Source organism: Chlorocebus sabaeus, chromosome 22 (genome assembly GCF_047675955.1).
Source record: "Chlorocebus sabaeus isolate Y175 chromosome 22, mChlSab1.0.hap1, whole genome shotgun sequence".
In the NCBI taxonomy this organism is placed as follows: Eukaryota; Metazoa; Chordata; class Mammalia; order Primates; family Cercopithecidae; genus Chlorocebus; species Chlorocebus sabaeus.
In genome coordinates, this window is record NC_132925.1 from 44319985 (window position 1) to 44347331 (window position 27347).

The window sequence follows — 27347 nt, forward strand, 5'->3', positions numbered from 1 at the left end:
CAGCCTTACCCCTTTTAAATGAGAGATGATTGCTAACTTTAAATTTCTGTAATATCCTGAAACTTCCTAGAAGAAAATTGGTGGTTACACAGAGGGTGTAGCTCTCTGTGGCCCTTGCAGGAGCTCCCTCATGGGTGGTGTGCACTGGAGTGAAGTAGAGTTGCCACTTTGAATATATTTCTTTATTTTTTCCTCTGCTGGGGTTTTCTTCACACTGAGCTTGGCATGGGAAAGGGGTGTGCGATTTTAAACTAGTGGCTGATCTCTGCTGACTTGGTTAGCTCTGACGTCTAACCAAGCAGAAACAGAGCTTGTAGTTGAATGCAAGATGTAACTAGTAATGAAGTAAACCTGAAGACTCAGCAAGCACATATGCCTGGATAGACACACACACACACACACACACACACACACACACACAACCACCTTTGAGTATACCACCTCTTCCTGCCTGTCCTGAGATCTGCACTACATGGCTGTATGTGCTCACATGAGTGCACACAAAGGTACACACATGTACACACGTAGAGGCCCACCCTTGGGTGTGTCACATTTTCATGCCAGTACTAGGATCTGGACTCTCAAATGATCGAGATACAACATGTTCTAGGTGTCTAGAATGGAACTGAATGCTGAAGGGAAAGATAAAAGGTGACATACGAGTTGAGGACCTTGAGCAGATCATGACATTTCTCTGGGCCTTGTGACTGGTTTTGTGAAAAAGAGAGTTCAGGTAGATATACTCTGCCCATACTGGCATGCTCCGTGATGAGCCAGTCTTCCTGGAAGCAGGAAGCCTGGCATCCTCCCTACAATATCAGTTTCCCTATATTATAAGGGATTTAGCACAGTGTTTTAAAGACAAATAGAAGAAGATCATGTAACAGGATGCCACGACTTTTTAAGATAGAACATGAGACTTCAAAGCAATTTTGCACTTACAGAAAGTATTTTTGGGCCAGGCTCCTGGCCCTCAACTGTAAAAAAAATTGGTGAAAAACAACTAGACTAAGTGATCTCTAGGATTCTTTTCACTCTAAAATATCTAAAATTAAACACCAGCCCAGCCCTGAGGGATGGTCATGAAAGTTGTGTATGGCTTATGATTTCTGAATATATGACTTCAAATGAACACTTTTGTTGATAAAATAATTTTATGCAAAAATGTATGCATATATAAAATATATCTATTTAAATTGCATTCTATTAATTAGGAGTTTCTGATAGATTCTAAGCAGAAATTAGGAATTTTAAAATTCATCAATTTGGGACAAAAGAAAAATAAGGTATAACAGTAAGTTGAAACAAGAAGTTATTGACATAACAATAATGGCTCCTGTGTATTGAATCCTTGCTCTGTGTCAGGCACTATGCTAAGCATTTTACATGGTTTTTCACATTTAATCCTCACGTCAACATGGAGAGGTAAGTACTCTTGTCCTACTTTTTTTCAAGTGAGGAAAAGGAGACTCAGAACTTGTCCAAGGTCACAGAAACAGTGAGCAATAGAAACAGGACTTGAATCCACAGCTACAGGACTTCAAATTAAGGTTGTGAACCACAGAACTGCAGTATAGGTGCTAGTGTTAGAGCACTCATTTATTTAATTATGATCTCCCTAGCAACCAGAGTGAAGAAAGAAGCAGGATCAGACATGAGACACTGTATCAATCAGTCAAAAACAAACCCTGTAGGGATGCAGTTTTCTTGATTCTGAGAATTGCGTTATGCAAATGGAGGTTGGTGAAAGAATACAGGCTGTCCATTTAGCTTATTTAAGAAGGCATACTATTTTCAAATGTTTTAGCACAATTATTGTAAATAACCAGGTAATATCACAATTCCATATGATGGGAATTGATTCATAAAATCAGTTTGATAAGGCCTACTTTATAACTCTGGTATGTGCTTAGAACTTGGAACTGTATTTATTTAGGCATAGTCAATGATTCAGATCTTTACTTGGTTCCAAGAGACCTTTCTCTTAATGAATCATGGAGATACAGTCAGCCCTTTGTATCCACAGGGAATTGGTTCCAAGACCTCCTGAGGATACCAGAGTCTGTGGATGCTCAAGTCCCTTACATAAAATGGCATAGTTGTTTGCATATGACCTATGTACATCATCCTGTATACTTCAAATCATCTTTAGATTTTTTATAATACCTAATATAATGTATATGATGTATAAATAATTGTTATACTATATTGTTTATGGAATGACAAGAAAAAAAAAACTCTGTACATGTTCAGTACAGACAATCATCTTTTTTTCATCTTCTTCCCCCATATATATATATATATTTTTTTTTTTCTTTTCTTTTTTTTTTTTTTTTTTGAGACAGTCTCTCACTCCGTCACCCAGGCTGGAGTGCAGTGGCAAGATCTTGGTTCACTGCAAATCTCCACCTCCTAGGTTCAAGCAATTCTCGTGCCTCAGCCTCCCGAGAAGCTGGGATTACAGGCGTATGCCACCACGCCTGGCTAATTTTTGTGTTTTTAGTAGAGACAAGGTTTCAAGTGATCCACCCACCTTGGCCTCCCAAAGTGCTGGGATTACAGGTGTTCACCACTGCGCCTGGCCTTTCCCATATATTTTCAACCCGCAGTTGGTTGGATCCATGGTTGTGGAGCCCGCAGATACAGTGGGCTGACTGTGTTACTGAACTGGGTTATCATCTCCTAAATACTTAATGCCCACAAAACACTCCTCAGTGAGAGAGGCAGTGCTCTGGTGGGCCCATTATTACTTTGACACATAAAAGAGACAAGGATGTGATGATGGAGCAGGGCCAGGCTTCTACTTACAGAGATGTGTGCAGGTATCTCAGAGCCCATCTTTGCTTCTGAGACCTCAGATAGAAAGGAAGTGTGGCCCTGTGTTGAGTCCTGTTGAGGTATGTACCTATCACAGTAGCAACATCCTTCTAATTGAGAAGTTCTCTGGGCCCCAGGTGTTCACCACTTAAATAGTTGTTACAGTGCAAACTGATAAAAATGACATAATCGGTCAACCCTTGAAGTCATTCTTAAAGAATTGGACCTGTATGGCATTTGCCTGGCTCTCCCTCTGTAGTTCTCAGACCTTACAACCTTGTTACCTTAAACTCAATAAAACAAAACTCCGGTCTTTCCCTTCACATCAGCTTGTTCTCCTGTCTTCTGAGTTCCACTGACTGCCATCCTCCAAGTCTCCAAACCTGAGCCATCCTCGATTCTTGCGTTGCTTTCCCACCTAGGCTGTCACAGTCTCATCTCTCCCGACCTCACCACAGCCACATCTATTCCACATCCCCCGGTCCCGCTCTCCTAGACCTTCTGCCTCTCGCTTTTACCATTCCATGGCTTCTGAATTAGACAAGAAGCCTTCTGTCTCCAGTCCCTCCTCTTAACCACTACAAGGTTACTGTTCCTCAAATGTGGCTCTCTGATGATAGAATCTGAATTTAAAGCTTTAAAGTTCATTCCATCCAGTTACTTTTCATGACCTTCAAAATTTGGTCCAGATTCACTGGCCTCACCTTCTAGACTTTTCATACCATGGCATGTCCCACCTCACAGACCTTTCTCGTTTCCTCTTCCTCCAGGGAGACCCAAGGCCCTAGGCACTCTGACTACTTCCTGTTCCCCTCACCAGCACGTCACACTTGCTTCCTTCCTCCAGCCTAAGTGCCAGAGTCTGGCCACAGTTCCCTTCCGAAGCTCTTTGTCACCACCACCACCACACATATTACAGAGCCTTCTCTCTCTTTGCACAACCCTTGGCACCTCACATATGGCACCATTTTGTTTTTTGTATTTTCATTATTTAGGTAGATGTCTTAGTTCTCACATTGCCTTAAAATCAAGGGTAGTGTTTTTCTCACTTATCCACACGATGCCTAACACAAGGCCTTGGGCCTAAGAGGCCTCCAAATCCTTGTGGAATTCCCAACACTTAGAGTAACCACCTGCTCTTATCCCACAGCACTGCAATCACCCATTGAGTATCAGCGGAAAGAAAGGAGCACAGCTGTGATGAGGTCTCAACCTGCCAGGCTTCCCCAAGCCAGCCCCAGGCCCTACTCCTCTGTTCCTGTGGGCTCAGAGAAGCCCCCAAAGGGCTCCAGCTATAACCCACCTCTGCCTCCCCTGAAGATATCTACCTCCAATGGCAGTCCAGGGTTTGAATACCACCAGTCTGGGGACAAGTTTGAAGCCAGCAAGGTAAGTGACCACTCATTACTCCCACCCTTGTCACTATGAGGGCACAGCCTCAGGGGTTACTTTAGGAGGAGACAGAGTCTTGGTCTGTCACCCAATCTGGAGTGCAGTGGTGTGATCTCAGCTCACTGCAACCTCCGCCTCCCAGGTTCAAGCGAATTCTCCTGTCTCTGCCTCCCGAGTAGCTGGGACTACAGGTGCCCCACCACACCCAGCTAATTTTTGTATTTTTAGTACAGATGGGGTTTCACCATGTTGGCCAGGCTGGTCTCAAATTCCTGGCCTCAAGCGATATGGCCGCTTCAGCCTCCCACAGTGCTGGGATTACAGGCGTGAACCACTGCACCCAGCCAGGAAGTGGCATCTTTGAATGCTTGCTGATTATTTTAGCAGGAACAGCCCACGAAGTACAATCTAGTCTCAATTTTGTTTTTCTTTCCTCATAAATTGGGTGAGTTATACCAGTTTCCTCTAGCAATCATAAAAATGGATGATTTTTGCTAAATAGAATAGTTGCGGTGTGGATCATCTTCATCTAAAAGTCACTGCTGTAGTGTTTGACATCTTAAAAAGAGATCACCCTTTCTAATGATGATCTGCCTTGAGCATCTACTGAAAGAAATTCACAGTTCTTCACCATCCATCGGCTGATGTGGAAGGGAAGTCGATCATCAATGTGAGAATGGGAGAAGTCTAACTTGGATTGAATGTTTGTCATAGATAATCCACAATTCAAACGTCACCATGAGGCAAGTCAAAGACTCAAGCATAGATTTAGTCTACACAGCTATTTCGCCCCACAAGGTAGGTAGAACAGGAGAGAAATGGGAAAAGTGCTAGATTAGGAATCAGGCAAACCTGGTTTCTATTCCCAATGCTGCAACTCACTTGCTTTAGAACATTAGCAAGTTAGTTAACCTCATTAGGCCTCAGTTTTCTCTAGAACTCAGTGGCTCTATGAATAGGAACACTTACATTTTTTATCTACATGTTCCAATTTTATAGTTTTATTTCTCCCCAAAATTATTAGTTTATATTGGTTATGTTAAAAAATAATTAGTGTCCAAGTTCAATCCTGTATTAGAGTAACTAGACCAATTTGTTCCATCATATCACCTGGAAATGATTTTCCACCTTAAAAAACAATCCTGCCTTTGGGAGTAAGTTGAAGTCACTTTGGCATTTTGTCAAACATATCGGGCCAGATGCGCTGGCTCACGCCTGTAATACCAGCACTTTGGGAGGCCAAGGCAGGGGTATGGCTTGAACTCGAGAGCTCAAGACCAGCCTGGGCAACATAGCAAAAACTCGTCTCTAATAAAACTTTAAAAAAAAAATTAGCCAGGTGTGGTAGCATGCACCTGTTGTCCCAGTGACTAAGGCAGGAGAATCACTTGAGCCTGGGAAGTCGAGGCTACAGTGAGCTATGACTCTGCCACTGTACTCTAGCCTAGGTGACATAGCAAGACCCTGTCTCAAAAACAGCCAAACAAAAAAAAAGTATATATTGAAGACTTTGTATGTATATCCTGTATGTATATACATACAGAATATGTATGTGTGTATATATAGAATATATATGTATGTACTGAAGACTTTCTGACTCTTACCATGCTCTATGAGGCAGCCAGACCTCCTTGGAAAGTTACAAGTCTGTCTAGATGCAGCTGCCCTGATACAGACTCACATGAAAAGGTTATGGTCAGCATCTCTTGTATTAATGAGTAAGGGAGGGTACCTGGTGCCTGCAGGAAGTTGGGTAAGGGTAGGTCATGGCCTTGCCTTTGAATTGGGCAGAGATAAGAGGGTCAGAATATAGAGTAAAGCCAATGCATTTTCAAAAAGAGAAAAATTTAATATCAAACAATCCATGTTCTTTCCATTGAAGAATTGTGACCCCTGACATGACCCTTATGCTGACTTCACTCTGCCCAGGTGCTTACATATCACTATGCCAGTGCCAGGTTCTTCCTTTCACTTGTAAGAGAATGCTGGCAGGAAGGTTGTATGCTAGGAAGGGGCTTCCGGGTCGAAGGTGTGTTTGTACCTTTATATGAGCTGGAGCCTATTCACCCTGGATGATAATATTGTTGAAACATTGCTATTAAAAAACATACTTTCAGAGCACCTTATTAATATTATGTCATTACTCAAGAGCGAATGCTGCCCGCTGCCTACCCTGCTAGTGGGAGATTTGGCCTTGAACCATTGGGTAGGGTGCCGAGCAAGCCCACGTGAACTAGTGTCCTTGTGTTTGTGCCCCTCTTACCCTTATCTCCCAGCAGAATGACCTGGGAGGCTGCAATGGGACCTCGTCCATGGCCGTGATCAAAGATTACTATGCACTGAAGGAGAATGAAATCTGTGTGAGCCAAGGTGAGGTGGTCCAGGTCCTCGCCGTCAACCAGCAGAACATGTGTCTGGTGTACCAGCCTGCCAGCGACCATTCCCCTGCCGCCGAGGGCTGGGTCCCGGGCAGCATCCTGGCGCCCCTTGCCAAAGCCACAGCAGCAGAAAGTAGTGACGGGAGCATCAAGTAAGTGCCTCGTTGGCTTCCCCGGGAGAGGAGTATGAGGATTAAAAATATTCAGAAACAAACAAAAGAACACAAAAATGCAAACACACGGTAGGGAATTACTGCTGCTTATTCTGAACAGTGCCACGGAACCAGTGTTTGAGTGCTGGTACCACACACAGCATGGGGCATCCAGGCTGGAGTGGTCCAGTTTTTTTTGTTGGTGGTGGCAGTGTTTTTTCTTTCCTTTTGTTTTGTAATTTTCTGTTCATTTTTTCCCTCTTCCCCCCCCTCCCCCACTCATTAAGAACCCTACTGAAACCCTAGGTGACAAAAGGTGTGCTTTCTGTTGCCACATTTGACCCACCACAGGACTCACTGGACTGGACTTCTATTTATATTGTATTAAGTAACTGATATATATATATATATTTTTTTTGATTGACACCAAAAAATTACCTTGGCACAAATGCCAAACCTGTGAAGGTCAGAGGCCCGCTGCTTCTCCCAGGAGGGAGGGAACTTTTTGGTTGTCTGTGGCAATTCCTCTGTACAGATTGTAACTTTTTAAAAATTCCCTTCGACCCCGTCACTTGAATATATGTTCATAGTAATTTGTAAGATACTTCTTTTCCTTATTTTGGTTGCAAAGACCCTTCCGAACACATTCCTGTATAAAGTATTTTGCACTATTTAAAGAAACCCATACGGATGAAGTCAGGTTGTGCAATATGATGGCGTCACAATGCTCATCGTTGTACCTGTCATGTAACTAATCAGTTTAAATGTATATTTTAAATATGTAAAATAAATTTTCACCATGAGCATGTTTTAATGAAGTTAAAGACTAGTTGACCCTTTTTCCCCCCATTTCACTATTCTTGGACTTTCAAATGTGCAAACAATTCTTCTTTTCCTTTTCTTGTTTTTTTCCTTTTCTATATTTTAGGTTTTGGGTGAATGCATTGGCATTTTTTTTTCCTACACAAAAAGTACTTTTGTTGCTAAAGTTCTGACCCTGGCCTTCCCTCCTAAACAGCCCCTGTTGATTTTCCCTAACCTCTGAGATGAGGGAAGGTACAGATTCGATGCTGTCCGACTGGTTCCCTGCAACTGGGCAGCCCTGAAGTGCTGATGTCAATGAATGACCAGAATAGAAGGCAGTGTTCGGCTGGCATTCCCCGCTGCTTTCCATGCTTCATAGTGATCCATGGAAGACCATGGTGTAGGGGGCTCCCACGAGCTATCTGAGCAGTGGCACCAGCAGAACTGCACTGCTTTGGCCCTCTCTCCAGGGCAAGGGATAGCAGCTACTGACATCCCCCTGGCCTCACTAGGTAACCACAGGCCCAGCCAAAAATCCACAGTGGCCCCTCAGGCACAGTAGCCCCCAAGCATTTTATCCTAAGTACACTTGTTTTGGGTGCCTTTTAGGAAGCCTTGGGATAAAGGCCCTCGAAGCACTGAAGTTTTTGTTAATCAGGGGACTTGCAGAGCTAACTCTTAATGATTTATCCTCTAAATATCCAGGTACTAAACACTTCTTCCTCCCTACCTTTGGTTCTGTTGGCCACTTATCCGTACCTCCCATGGGAGGGAAGGTAAAAGGATGTCAGACCGAGCAAAAGAGAGCAGATTGAAATACATATGGGTCATTTTGATTTCTTGTCAGTCGCTCTTGCACAAGGGTTGGGGGTGTGTGTGGAGGGGAGCAGTGGACTGAAAGAGGTTGTCAGTATTTACCAGTGGAGGACACTCAGCACACCCTCCCCAAGGCCTGCCATAACCACAGGGGTCAGAATTCATTGTGATGCCTACAGGACAAACGTCACTGAAACCCTGTGTCCACATCAGTCCCCGGGCTTGCAACCAAGAGATGGAAGCTCCCCAAACCATGATGACGAGTTCTTCTGGGAAGAAGAATATGAAACCAAGCCTGTCCTGCCATTTATACTACTCTGAGTCTTCCTTCCAAACATGAAATGTTATTGCTCATATTTCTAGTTTTTCACCAAGCATTTTAAATAACCCAGAGTTTAATAAATGTAGAAACACGCGCCTACATGGACACGCACATACACAATGTGCTGCCTGCCCTGGGAGTCCTTTCAGCAGGGATCTCCCTGACTCAAGTTGTTCTCAGAAGGAGCCAGGGACATGGATTTTGGAGTAAAGTTATCAAAGTCTGAAGTTAACAGGCTGATGCCATCTAAGATTGCTTGGCTGGTTCTTACTCAGATTCAACAGTTGGAGCAAGGTGCTGGTATGCAGGGGACAGTAGAGAGCCTGACTAGTTAGGAGATACAGGAGAAGGTCTGGGTTTTTGAAGGAGCCCACTTTCCCACAAGATTCAAGGATATTACTGCAATTGCTTTTTCCTGCTCAGAAGGTCGAACCTGTGTGTTAGGGGATAAATATTTTTGGAGCACCTTCCTCAACGTATCCTTAAAATCCTGATGTATGTGGAGCATTTTGGAGGAGATGCTCTGTATTTTCCAGCAGCTTCCTTCTTCCTAAATCTCCTCTGCCTCTCTCCCATAATGGAGGCTCATCTCATGGAGCCCTGTCTGCATAGGCCCACCTTTGACAAGGAGATACTGAAGGGAAGCCACGTCTCACTTATTCCAGACAACAATTAGAACTTCTTTCAAGCTCTGTGACCTCACCTGAAACTGATGATGCCTGCTCAGGGTCACTGACACTGTTTGTGACTTGGCTTTTGGTATCTCTGTCTTTGAGATCTGATATTTATAGAATGTAAGGGCTCTACTCTGAGCTTGTCTTCAGAGGTCTGTGAAGAAGTTGCTCCCAGGACCCTTTGTGGGAAGAAAGAAGTTAGGATGAAAGGCCTATTGAAAAGCCATTGCTGCTCTCACCTCCCTGGGGGTACACATTAGGTCTTATCCTAACAGGGAAGCTCTAGGACCTCTAGAGGCTGACAAAGCCGACAAAGCCATGTATTCACAAACACTGAGTGATATGGAGAATAGAGACCGAGAAACTCTTTGCCCTAAAATATCCAGATAAATGAGCGATGCTCCACTGTTTATTAAGCAAATGCCTGCCCCAGAAAATCCTGTCTGATCAACATTATTTGGGAGTGGCCCTGCCCAAATACAAATCGTGAGGTAGAACTCTCAACATCATCCTTTTGGGTCTTTCTGTCTGGTCCTGGGAAAGTGTCAGTAGCATATACATTCTAGAATATACTTCCCTTGTCTTTCCTATTCTACTCCTCACCCCCTTTCTCACCTATCCACCATGCCCTTCACAAGAGGAATTCCTCGGTCCTGTGAGGCATCACGGGTATGGTATACAAACTCCCTTGTTAGAGTTTAGTCACCTAGGATTCATATTTTCTTCAAATGCTGCAGTCAACCTTGCACATCTACCAGGGGAGGTCAGAGTTCATCCTCGCTCACTTCCAGTTGGAGGTGAGGTCAGCTGCCAGCCACCATTGGAGCTGGTGTGCAGGTTTGGGGCCTCTGAAGCCCGGGCTTGATGGAGCACCTCACCTGCTGACTCACCCAAGGGTGGTGAGCCCGCCCACCACCTCACTGTCCCTGACCTGCCATTTTGATTGGTGCATTTTTTGGTACAACAGGAAGTCATGTTCATGGCATACTCTACGCATGAGAAAGCGGGCGGAAGTGGAGAACACGGGTAAAAATGAAGCCACAGGGTCTCGTAAACCCAAGGATATTCTGGGCAACAAAGTCTCTGTTAAAGTGAGTAAGGTATTCCGGAGCTGCGTCCCCACCTGTCATCCACTCCCACCCTGCAGCATTCTCACAAGCCAATTGGGTGGATGGGTTATTTTTTTTTTCCAATATGGGGACCAGAGGGGAAGTAGTTTAGCAGGATTTTGCATGCAAGATCAATTTATTTTTTATCTTTTATTTCTCCTGGCAACTTCAATTCAAGTAAGTACCTTTTTTTTTCTTTTATACCTTTCTCTTTATACTGTGCAGATGTTTTACAGCAAAATTATCGGCAGCACTATTCTCTTAAAAATGCGAGATGCTTGATTCATATTAAATTTCTCAAAGCTGCCATTTGGTACCCTAGGTTTGAGAATACACACAGGTTTAAGCAATTAGGGATGCCTTCCAAACCCCCAGCCCTGTGAAGGCTGAGGTTTGGAATTTAAGGGCCATTGTGTCCTTAGTAAAGTTTCATTTCTTTTCCCCAGAGTTCAGACAACATCAACTTCAGGCCATTTTACTTGCCTTTCCTTATGCATGGACACAGTAGGGGGGCACATTGGTGAAGTTCAAATTATTTCTTTATAATAATCCATCTACTGCTTTGAACTCATGAATTCTAAGCCTGGCAGACTCTTATTTAGCCCTGTCTTGAAACAATTTCATCTGCTTTCTTTAAATTGAACCCTCTGGAAAGATCTGCCTCTGGACAATGGAAACTAGACACTGATTATTATAGCACTAATTGTGCCTTAATGTGTGAACATCTGCCTGGAACTTTGTTTCCCTTCCTTAGCAAAGTAAGAACAACTAAAACCCAGTCTAACTTCCTTCTTGGGGAAAAGAAATCGTATGCTCTCCTTCACTCTCATCTGGGAAGTCCAGCCTCACAGAAGACAACAGTTTAAATTCGACAACACTCATGCTTCATTTTGTTTCCATTGCTGTTTCCCATGAGATAAGCAGTTGTACACAACCCCAGCCTCCTCTCCCTGAAAAGAGCATGCTGCTGCCCCTGGTGATTCTCACTCCCCACCTTAAAAATACCTGGTTTTTTCTCTGCCCGAGATCCCATCGCCCATGCTTCTCTGAAGTTCTCCTCTCTCTCTGGCAAAAGCTACTTGTGTTCTAACTGTGTTCTCTTTCTTCCCCCTTCCTCATGCTGCCAATCAAGGAGACGAACAGTTCCGAGGAATCAGAGTGTGATGATCTTGACCCTAATACTAGCATGGAGGTAGAAGCAGCTATTGTTGTCCTATTTCCTACAATGATTGCCTTTTTTGATGTGTTCTGTGACAGTGACCTTGCTAAAATGATCAGCCATTCAGAGATAAATTGTGATGTTGGGGCATCTCTGGGTATCCCATCCCAGCTAAAAAAGAAACAAACAAAAACATAATTCAGTTCAGTGTGGGTAGAAAACGCTACCTAGATTTTTTTAAAAAAACAAAAACTTGTTCTCTTGACGCTTGCTAAGTATTTTCTCCTTTGGCAGGTTTGACTTTATGTAGAAAATATCCAATTTCATTATTTGAAACTTAGAACACATTTTTTCATGGAAAACAGCACTATAAAGAGTGGATGAGTCCCCGCTAAATGACAAGGACTCATTTTGGGTTTAGTTTCTCCCTCTTTTGTTTCCCCCTTCTCCGCTTCTTCTTTTTCTTTAGCCCTTTATCCTCTCCATCTTGTTCTTCTACTGGGTTCTATTCCCCACTCAGTGTTCCAGAAAAATAATGGGTGAAGTATGGCACCTGGTTGCTATGTAGAGCTGACTGATAGCAAATGAGGTATAATTGTAGCAACTTCAGAGCACACTTCAGCCCAGTGCTGGGCCCGTGAGCAGTGGCTCTGCCCACCGTGTGAAGGAAAAGCCCTGGGGAGGACCTGTCTCCTGGAGCCACGGCAGAGGCCTCTCCAGAGATGGTGAGATGGAAACCCTGCCCAGGGGACGTTTCTCGCACTCCAGGTTTACAGGGATGTGGGAGTGGAACCAACGCCTGTATCAACAAGAACATCCATTCCACTTGCAACTCCCAGTCTGTTGGGTTATAGAAACATGACTCTTATGTGGCTTGCCACTGAGTGGCAACCATGACAAATTTACAAACCCTGGACAATGAGGGCAAACATGGAGCTGACTTTCCTTGCCATTTTATCATTCAGAGTAAATTGTAATGTTTTTCTCCAAATCTGTGCCTCCATCTCCAGTAATGGATATAAGTTTAGAGATTTCTAAGTACAAAATAGACAACATTTAAAAAAAAAATTTGTATAGTCCCAAACATTTCACTTAATTAGATAGACTTTTATTCTTATTCTAATTTAACCTAATCCCAAAGAAGTCCAGCACCATGTTGTTTCAGCCACCACAAAACCCAAGAGAGACCATGAGGCCTAAGAGCCAGTAAGTCAGCTGCAGAAGGAGTCAACTGAGTTGAATCAGGCCCGAGGCAAGCGGCTGACAGTGGGAGTTCTGCCAGGATAGAGTAGTCCCCTATGGATGTGGGTATTGCCACAGAGCTAAATCTGGTAGGTGTGGCTCAATACATACCCCGCTGTGGGAGAAAGTGGAGATGGCATTTGTAGCCTAAATGTATCTTAGAGAACAAGGAAGCCAGGGGAAATTTCAGGCTCTGTTTTCCTTGCATTTCATAGGATAGGCACCAGCTCTCCTGGAGTTCACACCTGTCAGCTTGTAGATACTAGATGGCACCTGTATCCCCAGACCTAAGTGTTGCCAGCATGTATTGTAAATGTCAGTTGCAAGTGGAGGAAGGCCAGACAGAGGCAGGGGAAAAGCCAGGTATCTGTGTTCCAGGAAAGAATTTAGGACCTTGTCCAGTTCTTGTGGACTGGGAGAAAAGAGTGGTGTTTCCACTCTGTAGGAAGAAATGGGCATAGAGGGATGTGGGACCAGGGGAGCAGCACACATTAAGAAAATTAACTGAGGTCATCGAATGCCCCATTCTGCACTTAGATAAAAAGCATGTGTGTGCATATACACATCTTAACTCTGCTTTGCTAATTGAACACATTTTAAAGGTTCTTATTCATCTAAGGCTTTTAGTCCTTTGCATGGGCTGAGTGAGATGGGTCCTCAGGAGATGCTATGGAGTGCATGAGCAAAGACATTAGAATATTCATGCTGAACAGAGGAAAACCAAAAATTGTGCTGATGTATGTCTGAAAAGTTTTCAAATACAGTAGTTGAGGCACAAAGTTTCCTTTAGGCACAAACTTTCAAGTGACTGGAACCTCAAGGAGGCATGTTGTTGGAAGCTGCAATATCCCCAGTATGTGTGTATGTAGCCTTTATATATTCCATATACATCCTTCTAAATTTCAGTGATTCTTTTTTTTTTTTTTGATGTGGAGTCTCTGTCACCCAGGCTGGAGTGCAGTGGTATGACCTTGGCTCACTGCAACCTCCACTTCCCTGGCTCAAGGGATCTTCCCACCTCAGCCCCCTGAGTACCTGGGACCACAAGTGCACGCCACCACGCCTGGCTAATTTTTGTATTTTTGGTAGAGACAGGGCTTCACCACATTGCCCAGGCTTGTATTGAACTCCTGACCTCAAGTGATCCGCCTGCCTTGGCCTCCCAAAGTGCTGGGATTACAGGCGTGAGCCAATGCACCTGGCCTAAACTTCAGTCATTCTCTGAATGTGTTGCCAGCTTCAAATTAACTTTGAGCACATGAGCAAGTCCAGAGGGAAGGCAGGCATCTTGGCACTGCTAGTTTGGTATTTTCAGAAATAAGATATAGAAAGTCAACCTGTTCAACATGAGTTGAGAATTTTATCAAGGCATATGTAAGTAGAACCTGATTGCAGTGTACACTGCAGAAGAAAATGATGAGGAGTGCATACTGAAGAAAGAGGCTACGTTAAAGATCCAAATTGAAATATAGGTGGGCAGGCCACCTCTTGACGGCCTCTCACTATTAAAGTGGCCATTTGGGGCATCATTCCCAGACCCAACCTGGCCCCCAACCTCACCCTTGTCTTCTGAGCTTGATGCTGTAATGGGCGTTGTCTCTCTGGGAGTGTGTCTGTTACTCTTAGTGAGCTGAACCCTGTACTGAGGGTGCCTCTGTTCCTGGAACCCCAGCTGACATAATGGGAGCATGCACCCTGTGTGTTCACTCCATGCTAGATCTCCAGATGGTAAATCCCAGCCTGCTGACTGATTCCCTTTAACCTGAGGCCAGCCTGTTGATCCTAGACCTAGCAGTACATAGGCTCTCATCTCCTGCCTGCATGGGAATGACGTCACCAAAACATTTTTCTCAATGAGTGGACCGAACGGTTCCTTTAAGGGCAGTTTCCTGGGGTCTTTACTTAAACACTGGCTGCTTGCTACCTTCAGGCTGGCATTTGTCCCACCATGGTGTTTTGGGGAGATATACAGGCACATCCTTGAAAGCTAATTAAGAGGAAAATGAAGCACCTTGAATCCTAGGAATCAGATTTACAAAGCTTTCCAAGAACACCCAATTAGGTAAAGGGAGGTAATTCTGCTCTAATGTTTACATCCTTTTCCTTCCCCTACTTGTGAATGTTTTCAAGTACAACCCCCCACTCCCAGAAGTACACGCCACACAGCGCCACTGCAAGATTGGCTCTAGGTCTGTGCCATCCCCTCGTGGCCAAGTCTTCTGCAGCCAAGTCTCCTGCTGATCTGTGACCATACCTCATGGAGAACTGTTCTAAAGATGACAAGTATCATCCATAGTTCAGCTTACTTATTTACCTTGCACTGATTAAACTTTGGGGTGGGGGTGAAAGGGGGGCATCACACATGAAAGAGATGTTTCTACATGGAAGAAGAGTCAAACCAAGCTGAAAACCAAACACAAGGATGCCTTAGGAACAGGTTAATAGTAACTCATTTTTTTCCAGTAAGGTTATACTGCCGAGTGCCTTTTGCAGGGCTGAGAACCACATGCCCAACCATCACCTTTTTCAGTCCTGTCTCTACCCCGGTGTCTGCACTGACACCCCAGGCTGGAGCCAGGCTCGCATGTTCAGGGTCAGCATCTGGCCTATACTAGATTTTTCTTAGGACCCAGTCAAGGCAGGTTTCCACCTCTGAAAAGTTGTCTGAGAACTGTGTCAATGCTCGCTTGTGTTTTTGCACCTGCTCCCTAGCCCCAGCATTGCCACCTGCCTACATCACAGGATGGGATTGAAAGTCCTGAACTAGCCTCCCTGACTAGGGCCTTCAAGGATAAGGATTCTCAGCCCAGGTTTTACACCAAGCTCAAGTAATTACATGCGTTTTAACTAAAACAAAACAAAACTCAATACCTCTTGTAGCAGAGAAAGTCAGTTCATCAGAGTAAGAGGTTGTCATCATTCCAAAAAGACTCTGCCTCTGCCCCAGCCATTCAACGTGCCACTGACCTCATCCACAACACAGACTAAGTGCAAACGTTATCCTCAGTCATATACCAGCCACCAGATATTTAGCTTAGGGGTTAAAAACAGTGTTGGGATCTTCTGGGACAGGGCTCTGAAAGATGAGAGAGAGAAAGCACTTGGGAAGGTGAAGCTGATTTTGGAGGAAATTTCCCATTGGAGTAAGAATCACACTTTTAGAAGCAACAGAACCTTGGAAACATTTAGTTAACCTCTTCATTTATTTTTTATTTTTATTTTTTGTAGTGAAATATACATAAAAATTTACCATTTTAACCATTTTTGAATGTGCGATTCAATGGCATTAAGTCCCTTCACAATGTTGTACCACCATCACCACTATCCATTTCCAGAATGTTTTCATCATCGCCAACAGAAATTCTTTAGTGGACTCACTAAACTCCCTATTCCTTTCCATCCCTGCAGCCCCTTCACCTTTAACACAGCCACAGGAACTTGTCCTTTTCTGTTTGAAAACTGGGAGGTGCTCTAGTTTCTGAGGCAGCTTCTGGTTTTTCTGGTTGCTATTCCCCCACCTACACCATCCTGCAGCAACTTGGTGTCCCATCTCCAGGTTGGTTTTAATCTAAAACACAGATCCTGGCAGACGAGAAGACCTAACTCCTAGTGCCAATTTTTGTGTATAAGTGTGTTATTCCATTTTCCGGCTCAATAAAAAGGAATATCATTTCTGCCCATCTTGACTTTCCAAGGCTGAAGTGTAATTTAAACAAAAACCACAAAGGCAGTATCACATGGAAAACTGGAACAGGAGTCAAAAACCTGGATTCTAGTTTGGATACCGCCAGCTATGTGACTGCGGGCCAGTTAGCCTTTCTGAGCCCCAAGTTCCTCTGGAAAGTTGCACAGCTCCAAGTGTACAGGTGTTTATACAGTGATGTGTAACCCTTTGAGCACCATGGAAATCTAAGGTGTGCTAACAAAGGACTTTGCTCTCCAGCACTTCCGACTTTGAAAACATTGAGATCCCGGCAGAAGAGGACATGGAAGATTCTGTGCCTTGGCCAGAAATTCACTTTTCAGGGGGTGTGGCACGAATGGCCTGGGCAGATTTCCTCCTGAGACTCAACTGGAGTGTCCACTCCTGGCTCTGGGAAGTTTGAGCGGCCACAGCAGGCCGTTTTTTCCTCCCCTGAACCCACAGTTCCCTGGCCTACCTTTCATGTCCTCAGATCTGAAGAGCCAGGCTGCTCCCCGCACCTCCTTCCCCCCAACTACCACACCAGCTACTCTGGCCTCCTTATCCTAGAGCTTCAAAATAACCTGGCCAGACAGACTGAAGGAAACTTTTACACCCCCAGCCAGGTGGCCGACCTCCTGGCATCCCCAGTGTGTCCACCGACGCCTGCTTCTGCATTTTATAAAAAGAATTTTTTCATGAAAAGAACCCTTTGGATGAAAAGAAAGTGAAGCATTGCATTCCTGTCATTTTATTTTTACAAAATATTTTCTTTGTAATGTATCTGAAGGGTGTGGCTTGAAGACTTCCTGCCTGGCTTTGTTCTGACTCTCCATGCAGACTGATTTATATTCCGCCACCAAGAGAAGGGAGCTGAGCTTAGGGGCTGCTTCCCTCTCCTGGGAGAATTATGAGAAGATCATCCACAGCAGATTCACATCTAGTAGGCTTTTTGTTCCTTGCAACTACCCTGTGAAGTAAGCGGGGTGGAGTTTCTCACCCTCCTGGGGGAAACAGGCTCAGGGAGGTCAAGGTCATGCAGCTAATAAAAAGAGCAGGTCTTGATGGTGGTGCTTTGAGAGACCAAACTTAGCATGTGCTATAGAGGACATCTACTCTCTATGGCTTAAGTACTTTCTTAGCAAGGGTCACACTCAGGCCCTCTTTCATTGCACATCTGTTTTAGGAGGAGAATTTCTTCAATAACTTTTCAAATCTGTTGACTATCGGGATAATTACTTGGCCTCGCCCATGCCCTTTCTCAATGACTCAAGAGCCCAGCCAGAGCAACCAAGAAAGGAAGTTCAATTACATGAGTTGGAAATGTCTGAACTGGTTTCTCAGACCAACACAGTCACTCAGCATGCCCTGTCATGCATGTTCCATGGCACCCTCACCCTAGACTGGGGGCCCAGCCCGTTTCATTTATGTTGTACACTAATGAGATTACAAGGTACCATTGACCCAGAAGTTCCTCTCAGAGCCTGCTATTGAAGAAGCAAAGACCATCACCCCCCAAACCCACCCCCATGCTGTCAAAGTTCACTCAATGTGAGTTCCTAGTCAGTTCAATTTCACACAATTTGATTAACACAAGGCATTGCAATGATTATTATGGAGGGCTAAAGAACAATGTAAGATTGATTCCCATGCTTAAGAAGCATAATAAGGAGGCAGGTATAATTAAATGCCCATATTACATAGCAAACCTTAAAACCTGCTCTAACAGTCATGGCGAGGGACTGATTAATCCTGCCTGGAGCCATTTATTCATTCTGTGGATATTTATGCACCCACTCAGGCACTGGGCTCACAATAATAGTAGCTACTACTTAGCAGACTTTCCTGTGTAACTGGCTCTGTGTTGAGCTCCCAACAACATCATCACATAGGTACTATTTGCATTATTCCCACTTTATAGATGAGAAAACTGGAGCACGGTGAGGTTAAGTGACTTTCCCAAGGCTGTGTATTCTTAGGTAGCCTGTCTCCCAGGGAGCCTATGAGTGTGGTCATTGATTCACTGGGAGGCTGTGTGGGTTGGATAAACTAATAGGATGTGGGCAGTCTTAGAGAAGGCAGAGGGTGAGGAGAGAGCATGAACAAAAGCCCTGAGGTGGGGAGTACCTAGCACATGCCGAGCAGGTATATGGTCTTGGTACCTGGAGTTAGTTATGTAGGAAGAGCTGTAGGAAATAAAGCCTGGCAGATGGGTTGAGACCAGACAGACAGCAAAGGCGTAGAAGGACCTGCTAGGAAGCCAGGACTTGATCCATGGACTGCAAGGAACAGTAGTAGGTTTTAAGTAGTCCATATGATTCATCCTGTGCTTTGGGAGGGTAACCAGCACCTATGCAAACGCTGGTGGGATTTTTTTTTTTTTCTTTTTTTTTTTTTTTTTTAATTTATTTTTATTTTTTTATTTTTTTTTTGAGACGGAGTCTCGCTCTGTCGCCCAGGCTGGAGTGCAGTGGCGCCATCTCGGCTCACTGCAGCCTCAAGTGACCCTCCCACCCGCAGCCTCCTGAGTACCTGAGACTACAGGCATGCACCACCATGGCCAACTAATTTTTAAATTTTGTTTAGAGGTGGGTTCTCCTTATGTTGTCCAGGCTGGTCTCGAACTCCTGGCCTCCAGTGATCCTCCTGCCTCAGCTTCCCAAAGTGCTGGGATTATAGGCATGAGCCATGGCACCAGGTCCTCAGAACAAATGTTAATCTGTTACATAGCTCCAAAGACTCTGAGAAGTTTAGGGGATTGGGGCATAATCAGGGCCAAATCATTAAGGGAGGAGACTCCAAAACACTCAGACATAAAGACATTGTCCAAATCAAGGTCATGGCTGTAGGTTGGAAATGTGATTTATAAAGAAGAAGTTGTAACTCCACCGCTGCGTCCTCCTTGGCCCCCGACCTCCAGTCCCTTCCTAACTGACTCCTAGGCTGCCAAGAGCACCTGGAGATCAGTGCATACACAGCAATGCACCCCCATTTTGGTCCTTTGCAACCAACTATCCTGTGAGATGGGTGATAGATGCTTTCATTATTCTATTAAAAGCCATATTTTCATCCTTTTTATTTTTGAGGGCACACTAAATGTTCTCTAACCAAAATATTGAGGGGTAAAGGGGAGATATTTGGACTAGAAATATTCATAAATCAATGTACTTGACACATGGACACATATCAAGACCTGTACCCCAAAATTAATGATTATACTTTTTTTGGAAAAACATGGAACTTTTTTATAAAAATTGACCATGCGTGCTACTTATAAAGCAAACCTCAGCAAAAACCAGGGAATCGATATCATACAGACCAAGTTCTCCAGGCACAAAGCAATTAAGTTAGAAATCAGCAACAAAAGGATATTTTAAAAAATCTCACGTGTTTGGAAATGTAAAAACATACTCATTACAACTGGGTAAAGGAAAAAATCATAGTTGAAGAAAAACGCTTAGAACTGAATGATAATGAAAATACTTGAGGAGTAAGGAACGAGTTGAAAGAGACAAGTCTATCGCTGTTTGAGATTATGTTGCATTTACATTTTTTTAAAATTACAGCTTGTCTTATGCTCATTTAGAAAAGAGCAGAGGAGGCCGTGTGTGGTGGCTCACACCTGTAATCCCAGCGCATTGGGAGGCCACAGGTGGGAGGATTACTTGAGGTCCAGAGTTCAAGACCAGCTGGGCAACATGGCGAGACCCCATCTCTACAAAGAATACAAAAAAATTTGTTAGGTGTGGCTGTGTGCACCTGTAGTCCCAGCTCCTCAGGGAGTCTGAGGCAGGGGGATCACTTGAGCCTAGGAATTTGCAACTGCAGTGAATGGTAATCATGCATGAGCAACAGCGTGAGACCCTTTCAAAAATAAATAAATAAATAAATAAATAATAAGCAGAGGTAGGAATATTTTCTAAAAATTTAGAAATTCGAGTCCAGTTTGGCCAGATTGAAAACACAAAGGGTTAAACCTTCAAACCATAATATTGTACCTAAATTCTTAAAATTGTTTTTCTTATATCTTTATTTTATTGCCAGATCTCATCATCTAAAATTCCTTTCCTGCCTACTCTGAATACAGGTTCACATGAAACAAGTGTAAAAGGAATAGAAAAAGGAAACAATATAGAAATATATTCTGGGCAGCTGTCAGTTGGGTTTAGGGCATTTGGTTTATGTCTATTTGACCGTTTTTATTCCTTCAGTGTTCTTAGTACGTAGTTCTGAGCTATGTTTTGTGACTGTGATGAGGAATTTGGAAAAAATGGGAGTGGAGGTCTTTTTCTTCTGGAGTCGGTTAACAACTCATTTTCTAGACAGAATTTCACCCTCACTCTTAAGTCTTAGAGTCAGTCAGACATTGGCTGACAAGGAAAATAGATGCAAGATTTCCTCAAAGCTCAGCTTATGGTACTCAGTGCTGGTTGATATTACCTGTAACTCTTTCCTCTTACCTCACTGCCCTGCCATTTTGAAGAAAAAACAATAAAATTATTGGATTTCTCTCCAGGAGGAAACTAAGTTGCTGATGGATCACATTGTGGTAGTTCTTGCTCTCGCCTGGGAGGAAGCGCTGCCACCTGCCGCCCTCTGCTGGTCAAATAAAACCAGCTTTAGGAACCTATAGTTCTTTCCCACGGTGTCTACACCAGCCCTGTCCTCCTGGACTTGGCCCAGCATTCTCTTGTGCCGTTTCACAGAGGGAGAACATGTACATTTTATGTGAATAATGTCATCTTTCCTCCACGACCACTATTTCATCAATGTTTTCTCTTTTTTTTATTTTTTTTATTTTTTTGAGGCAGGGTCTCACTCTGTTTCCCAGAGTACAGTGGCGCTTTCCTGGCTTGCTGCAGCCTCAACTTCCTGGGCTCAGGCAATCCTCCCACCTCAGCTTCCCGAGGAGCTGTGCACCACCACACCTAGCTCATTTGTTTTTTATTTTTTAGTAAAGATGAGGTCTCACTATGTTGCCCAGGCTGGCCTTGAACTAAGCTCAAGTGATCCTCCTGCCTCAGCCTCCCAAAGTGCTGGGATTACAGGTGTGAGCAACCATACCCAGCCCACGACCACTATTTTGGATTCCAACTCTCTCCTCCTTCCCATCTATCACTTTACATTGACTCCAACTTGTTTCTAAGGAAGGAAAACATTATATTTCAAAAAAAATGTGCAGCTTATTATAAAGCCATCAGGATCTTACACACACCAGCAATGACCACTAGACAAGGTGGTCAGGAAGCCTAATTTCTAGTCTACTAATTGAGTGACCTCAGTTAATTTCGTTCAACAAATATTAATTTTTCTGCTACGTGCAAGACTCACAGCAAGAAAAAAATTATGATTGATGGTGCATAAAACATGGGAAAGGGTTACTACCTTCAAAAGCTTCACAAGTCTGGTAGGGCAAATACAGTTCAGCAAGACATTATGGTACATGGCAGCTCGTGGTCAGAGACGTAGAGGTACCAGCCCCTAGAAGAGTGCAGAGGAGGAAGATCACTATTGGCTACATCTCCGACATTGACTGACTCATTAGGTTCCCAAGCAAGTTCATGGCAGGACATTTTCTCAGTTCTCCTCCCCAAAATTAGGATCCTACCACTTTAACTTTTCATTGATTTGACAAATATCAACAGAGCACATATGTGCCAGGTATCATGCTAAGCTTGGAGGCAATAATAGCAGAACAATATGACCCATTAGAATTCAAAGAAAGAGAAAATAAAAAATTTAAGAATATAAATAAAAAGTAATAATAAATAAAAGAATATGGTCCTTGTCCTCATGGGCCCTGCAGTCCACAGGGAGCCATAGACAAATACATCGGTAATTAGTCTACTGTGTGAGAAGGGTGTCCTCCTCCAGTTCGTACTCTGATTTGCTTCAAAGTAGAAAGAGAAAAAATGAGGGAGGAATCTTCTATGGCCATAGTCCAGGGTCAAAGTAAGAAACAAAACATTAGTGTGGACCTTGCCCAGGCTCTTGGTCCTTGCTGGAGGATTTTAAAGTAGAGGACTGAGTAGAGACAGGAGAGAGAGAGGTGGAGAGCAAAGACAAGCAGGTAGGCCTTTGATGTCAATGACAAAGTTTCACAATGCTTTTCCCAAGACCCTCCCACTTTGCTGAATGCTGTGATGGAATGAGCACTGGAATAAAATTCAAGAGCTCTCGGAGCCAGTTCTCAGTCACTGTGATCTTAACAGTTCACTTCCCTATCTCACCTAGGAAATGGTGATGAATAACATTTGCTCTGCACTTCCTCCAGGGTTTTGGAGGAGCACATGAAGGAGTTTGTGAGTAGCTTATGGGAACCACATAATGCTACCCAAATCAGTGATGCTATTACCATTATCAGCCACACCTTTTGTCAAGGTGGGCTCTCCTCACCTGGGCCAGCCAAAAGGCAGAAGAATGAAGACCAAAGACTTTCATGAGTCCCTTCCAGATGGAGAACCTGTAATTAAGACTTATTGGCAATCTTTCTCTCCAATGTCTCTGCTAAGGACTACCCTCAAATTAGGAATATTTGCTTTTGTTTGGACACGGTGGCTCACACCAGTAATCCCAGCACTCTGGGAGGCCAAGGCGGGTGGATTACTTGAGGTCAGGAGTTTGAGACCAGCCTGGCCAACATGGTGAAACCCCGTCTCTACTAAAAATACAAAAAATTGGCCGGGTATGGTGGCATGTGCCTGTAATCCCAACTACTCAGGAGTCTGAGGCACGAGAATGACTTGAACCCAGGAGGCAGAGGTTGCAGTGAGCTGAGATCATGCCACTGCACTACAGTCTGGGTGACAGAACGAGATGCTGTCTCAAAAAAGGATTTTTTTTTTTTTTTTTTTTTTGGAACAGGGTTTCCCTCTGTTGCCCAGACTGGAGTGCAGTGGTGTAATCATGGCTCACTGCAGCCTCAACCTCCTGGTTTCAAGTGATCATCCCACCTCAGTCTCTAAAGTAGCTAGGACTATGCCCAGCTAATTTTAAAAAATTTTTGTAGTGACACCATGTTGCTCAGGCTGGTCTCGAACTCCTGGTCTCAAGCAGTCCTCCCACCTTGACCTCTCAAAGTTCTAGGATTACAGGCATGAGCCACTGCACCTGGCCAATATTTGCATTGTATTTATTTTATTTTGAGAGAGGATCTTACTCTGTCACCCAGGCTGGAGCGCAGTGGCATGATCTTGGCTCACTGCAACCTCTGCCTTCCAGGTTCAAGCGATTCTTGTGCCTCAGTCTCCCTAGTAGCTGAGATTACAGACACCTGCCACCACACCTGGCTAATTTTTGTATTTTTAGTCAAAACGGGGTTTCGCCATGTTGATCAGGCTGGTCTTGAACTCTTGACCTTAAGTGATCCACCCACCTCAGCCTCCCAAAGTGCTAGGATTACAGGTGTGAGCCACTGCACCCAGACAATATTTGCTTTTTTAAACAGTGTGTCTGTTTAGTAATATACTTAGCACGGTTAGGGTTCTGTGATGAAAAAGAATAAGGCAAGAAGTTCTTTAAGCAGCACTTTGGGGCGTTTTCTTATAAAAGTGTAGGTTTTATAAGTACCACACTGTAGGTTTATGAAACCCTACTTAAAATTGTATAGCATATAAGCCTGCTACTTGTCTCTTCCATTTTGTCAGCTTTCTTCTCTGTGAGACCCCTGGCATGGACTCCATGCCCTGCTTCCTTGTGGATTCCCATCATGATGGGAAACACAGGCCACTGAACAAAGTTAGCAGTATTATCAAATCATTTCCACCCTAGAGTCCTTCTGATGGAGTGGGGGCAGGCAGCATGGGGGACAGTGTAACGTTCCATGTTTGTTGAAAGCTGGTCATTAACATCTGTCAGACACTGCATCAAATGCAGATGTTGTTGAATTCCATCTTTCCCACTAGACTGTTGGCCCACTGAGGATAGAGAGCATGCCGGCCTTACTCCCTGCCCGGTCACTACCACCTCACCAAGGGTCAACTCAGTACCTCTTCCTCAAATAAATTGAGTCCTTACATCAAATAACCCTTCCAGATGGGCATTTTTATCCCCAATGTATAGCTAAAACTGAGACAGGAGTTGCTTAAGAACGTTGTCCAAGGCAAGAGAGAGTGTCTGGCCTTGAGTCTGGATACTACATGCTCTGTCTGCTCCCCAAGCTTACACTCTTCTGCGCAGCGTGCTACTAAGAACGTCCTTTCTCAGAAGCTATGGATTATGTTATTTTTAAATCATTTTCTAAAAGTTTGCATCCATCTGTGTTTCCCAACAGGCTCTAGTCAAGTATTATTAGTCATATGCCCAGAACTAAGTATTTTGAGTGTATGACTAATAACATTGGTCCTCTTGGTCCTATTCTGAGATTCTATTTATGAACCAGACCTAAGTTCTTGGAAGGTGTGAAATGAAGTCAAAGGTCAAATATGTATTCACCAGCATTTATTAAATACGCATTATGTGACAGACCCTGGGCTAGGGCCCTGAGGTACAAAGGTGAATGACAAATGGTTCCTGTCTTTAAAGAGCTTATAGACTAATAGGTCTGACTGTGCCATTTTTTCCCTTCAAAAATAATTCTTAAGAATGTGAAGCCGGGCACGGTGGATCATGCCTGTAATCTCAGCACTTTGGGGGGCCGAGGCAGGCGGATCACCTGAGGTCAGGAGTTCGAGACCAGCCTGACCAATGTGGCAAAACCCCATCTCTATTAAAAATACAGAATTAGCCGGGCATGGTGGTGCATGCCTGTAATCCCAGCTACTCAGGAGACTGAGGCAGGAGAATCACTTGCACCCAGGAGGCAGAAGTTGCAGTGAGTTGAGATCGCACCATTGCACTCTAGCCTGGGCAAAAAGAGTGAAACTCCGTCTCAAAAAAATAAATAAAATAAAATAAAATAAAATAAAATAAAATAAAATAAAGTGAAACATGCTGACGCAGAATATTTGGGAAACCCACATAAGAAAAGAAAGGAAGCAATAGTCACCCCAAATTAAGATGCTTTATAAATCCCAAGGGCAGAGCCTATGTCTTAGTATTTCTTTATCCACAAAACTGTACACAGATCTTAGAGTAGAAGATGAATTCAGTTAATGTTTTTTGAATGAGGAGAAAGCCACCCTTAAACCTACCACCCTGAGATAACCACTGTTAACATTTAGAAAATATTCCTAGCCTTCTTTTCTTTGACTGTCAAATGACTGACTGGGATGCCATTCTCCCCGCCTTATCCAAACCGGGGAGAGAAATGTTTGGCCTCTTTAGCGCCCCCTACAGGTGATGCAGTGCTGCTCGTGGTTGATTTAATAGTTTGAGTGGAGCAACCCTGTACATCGTTCCCCATGCCATGCCTCGAAACATTTTCACACAGAGGACTCTTTTAGGTGTGGGAGATGCAGTAGGTTCTACCAGATGTTCTCATCCACTCCCCTACCCCTCCCCAGAAAAGCCTCCGGGGCAGGAAGTTGGTTTACCAAGATCAGTTCACTGCGATACAGGGGGACTATCATCAGGTTCATCAAACAAGGCTGCATGTTAATTCACTTTAGAGAGTTAAAAAAAATCCCAATGCCCAGGCCCCACTTCACACCAATTAAACAGAATCTCTAGGCATGAGGCCCAGGCATTAGCCTCTTGTGTTTTTAAGGCTGCCCAGGTCAGGCGTTGAGAACCACTGATTTAAAGACAGGCTAAGCAGAGGTGTAAGTGGTCTTTTGAGACTAGCAGAGGGCACTGCAGTGGCCAGAGATGGGGCACTCAGCCCAGATTTTGGCATCACAAGGATTTTCTGCAGCCTACTTTGTGCAAAACCTGGGTGGTATAAGGGGGCACTTGATTTGCAAAGGGGAACGCAAAGAGGGATATAAATGTCTTTCTTCCAAAGGGTTTATATGGATTCCTCTATAGGGGAAGACACACAGAAACCATGCATGTTCACAAAGATATGCATACATACAGGGAAGTAAGTGCAAAGGCCGCAGTTGGGCTATTTTGTAAGGCATGTGAGTTTTCTGGCTTCATGATAAAGGAAAGAAGAATTTTGCCAAATAAACTATTAAAGATAAGCCACTTTAATAACAGGCTGCTTAGCTGAAGGAAGATTATTAAAATGAGATCATCTTTTTTAAATAGGTATTGAGTACATGTCATTTGCCAGGCGTTGTGCTAAGCTCTTGACATACATGATTTCATTTAATCTTTGTGATAACACTTTACGCTAGATATTATTTATCCCCATATTATAGTGAAGCATCAGTTATTATGTAATTAACATACAATCACATTAAACAAAACAGGTGGCCTCAGCCTGTCTCTGAAGTCCGTGCTTTTTTTTAAACAATGCCAGGCTGTACAATCTGGACTTGCATGATTAGCGGCAATACAAAAGATGTGGGGGAAAGTGACCATCTTCTCAAGAAGAGGTAGCTTTCCAGAATGGCTAGTTGGCTAAAATGTTTTTCCTACTGTGAACTCTCCAAAGTGTCCTGAGGCAGGCAGCATGGTATATACCAAGAGCCCCAGCAGTTCCTCCCTTGAACCAGCCTTGTGACCAGAGATTGTCAGCTTAGTCACTTAGTATTCGTTTTCTCACCTATGAAGCAGAAAGGGTTAGAATGATTGGGTCAGTGGCTTCAAGTTGCCCCATGCAGGCCTGGGCTATAGGAGATCATGCTTGAGAAAGAAGAGATAGACAGGGCTTCTCTTACTCCCCTTCATCCAGAGGAACTCTGCGTTCGGCTGCCTGAAGAGTCGTTTCCCCTGCCTGGGGATGGGCGAAGGGTAAAGGGAGGACATTTGGAA

At 43.9% G+C, this 27347-nt stretch overlaps 1 protein-coding gene across 24 annotated transcripts in view; it reads left to right on the forward strand.

Annotated features, from left to right (window-relative positions):
• The window catches only part of KALRN (kalirin RhoGEF kinase), a 697103-nt gene that overhangs the window by 636393 nt on the left and 33363 nt on the right, over positions 1-27347 (forward strand). For 10 of the 24 annotated variants that reach the window (XM_073009778.1, XM_073009785.1, XM_073009780.1 and 7 more), the window contains 4 exons: positions 3968-4206; positions 6486-6739; positions 10323-10446; positions 11597-11656. In XM_073009778.1, the coding sequence (XP_072865879.1) occupies positions 3968-4206; positions 6486-6739; positions 10323-10446; positions 11597-11656 (677 nt within the window). Of the gene's footprint in view, positions 1-3967; positions 4207-6485; positions 7558-10322; positions 10447-11596; positions 11657-27347 lie in introns of those variants that run through there. The other 14 variants (XM_073009787.1, XM_073009789.1, XM_073009788.1 and 11 more) reach the window with 3 other exon arrangements.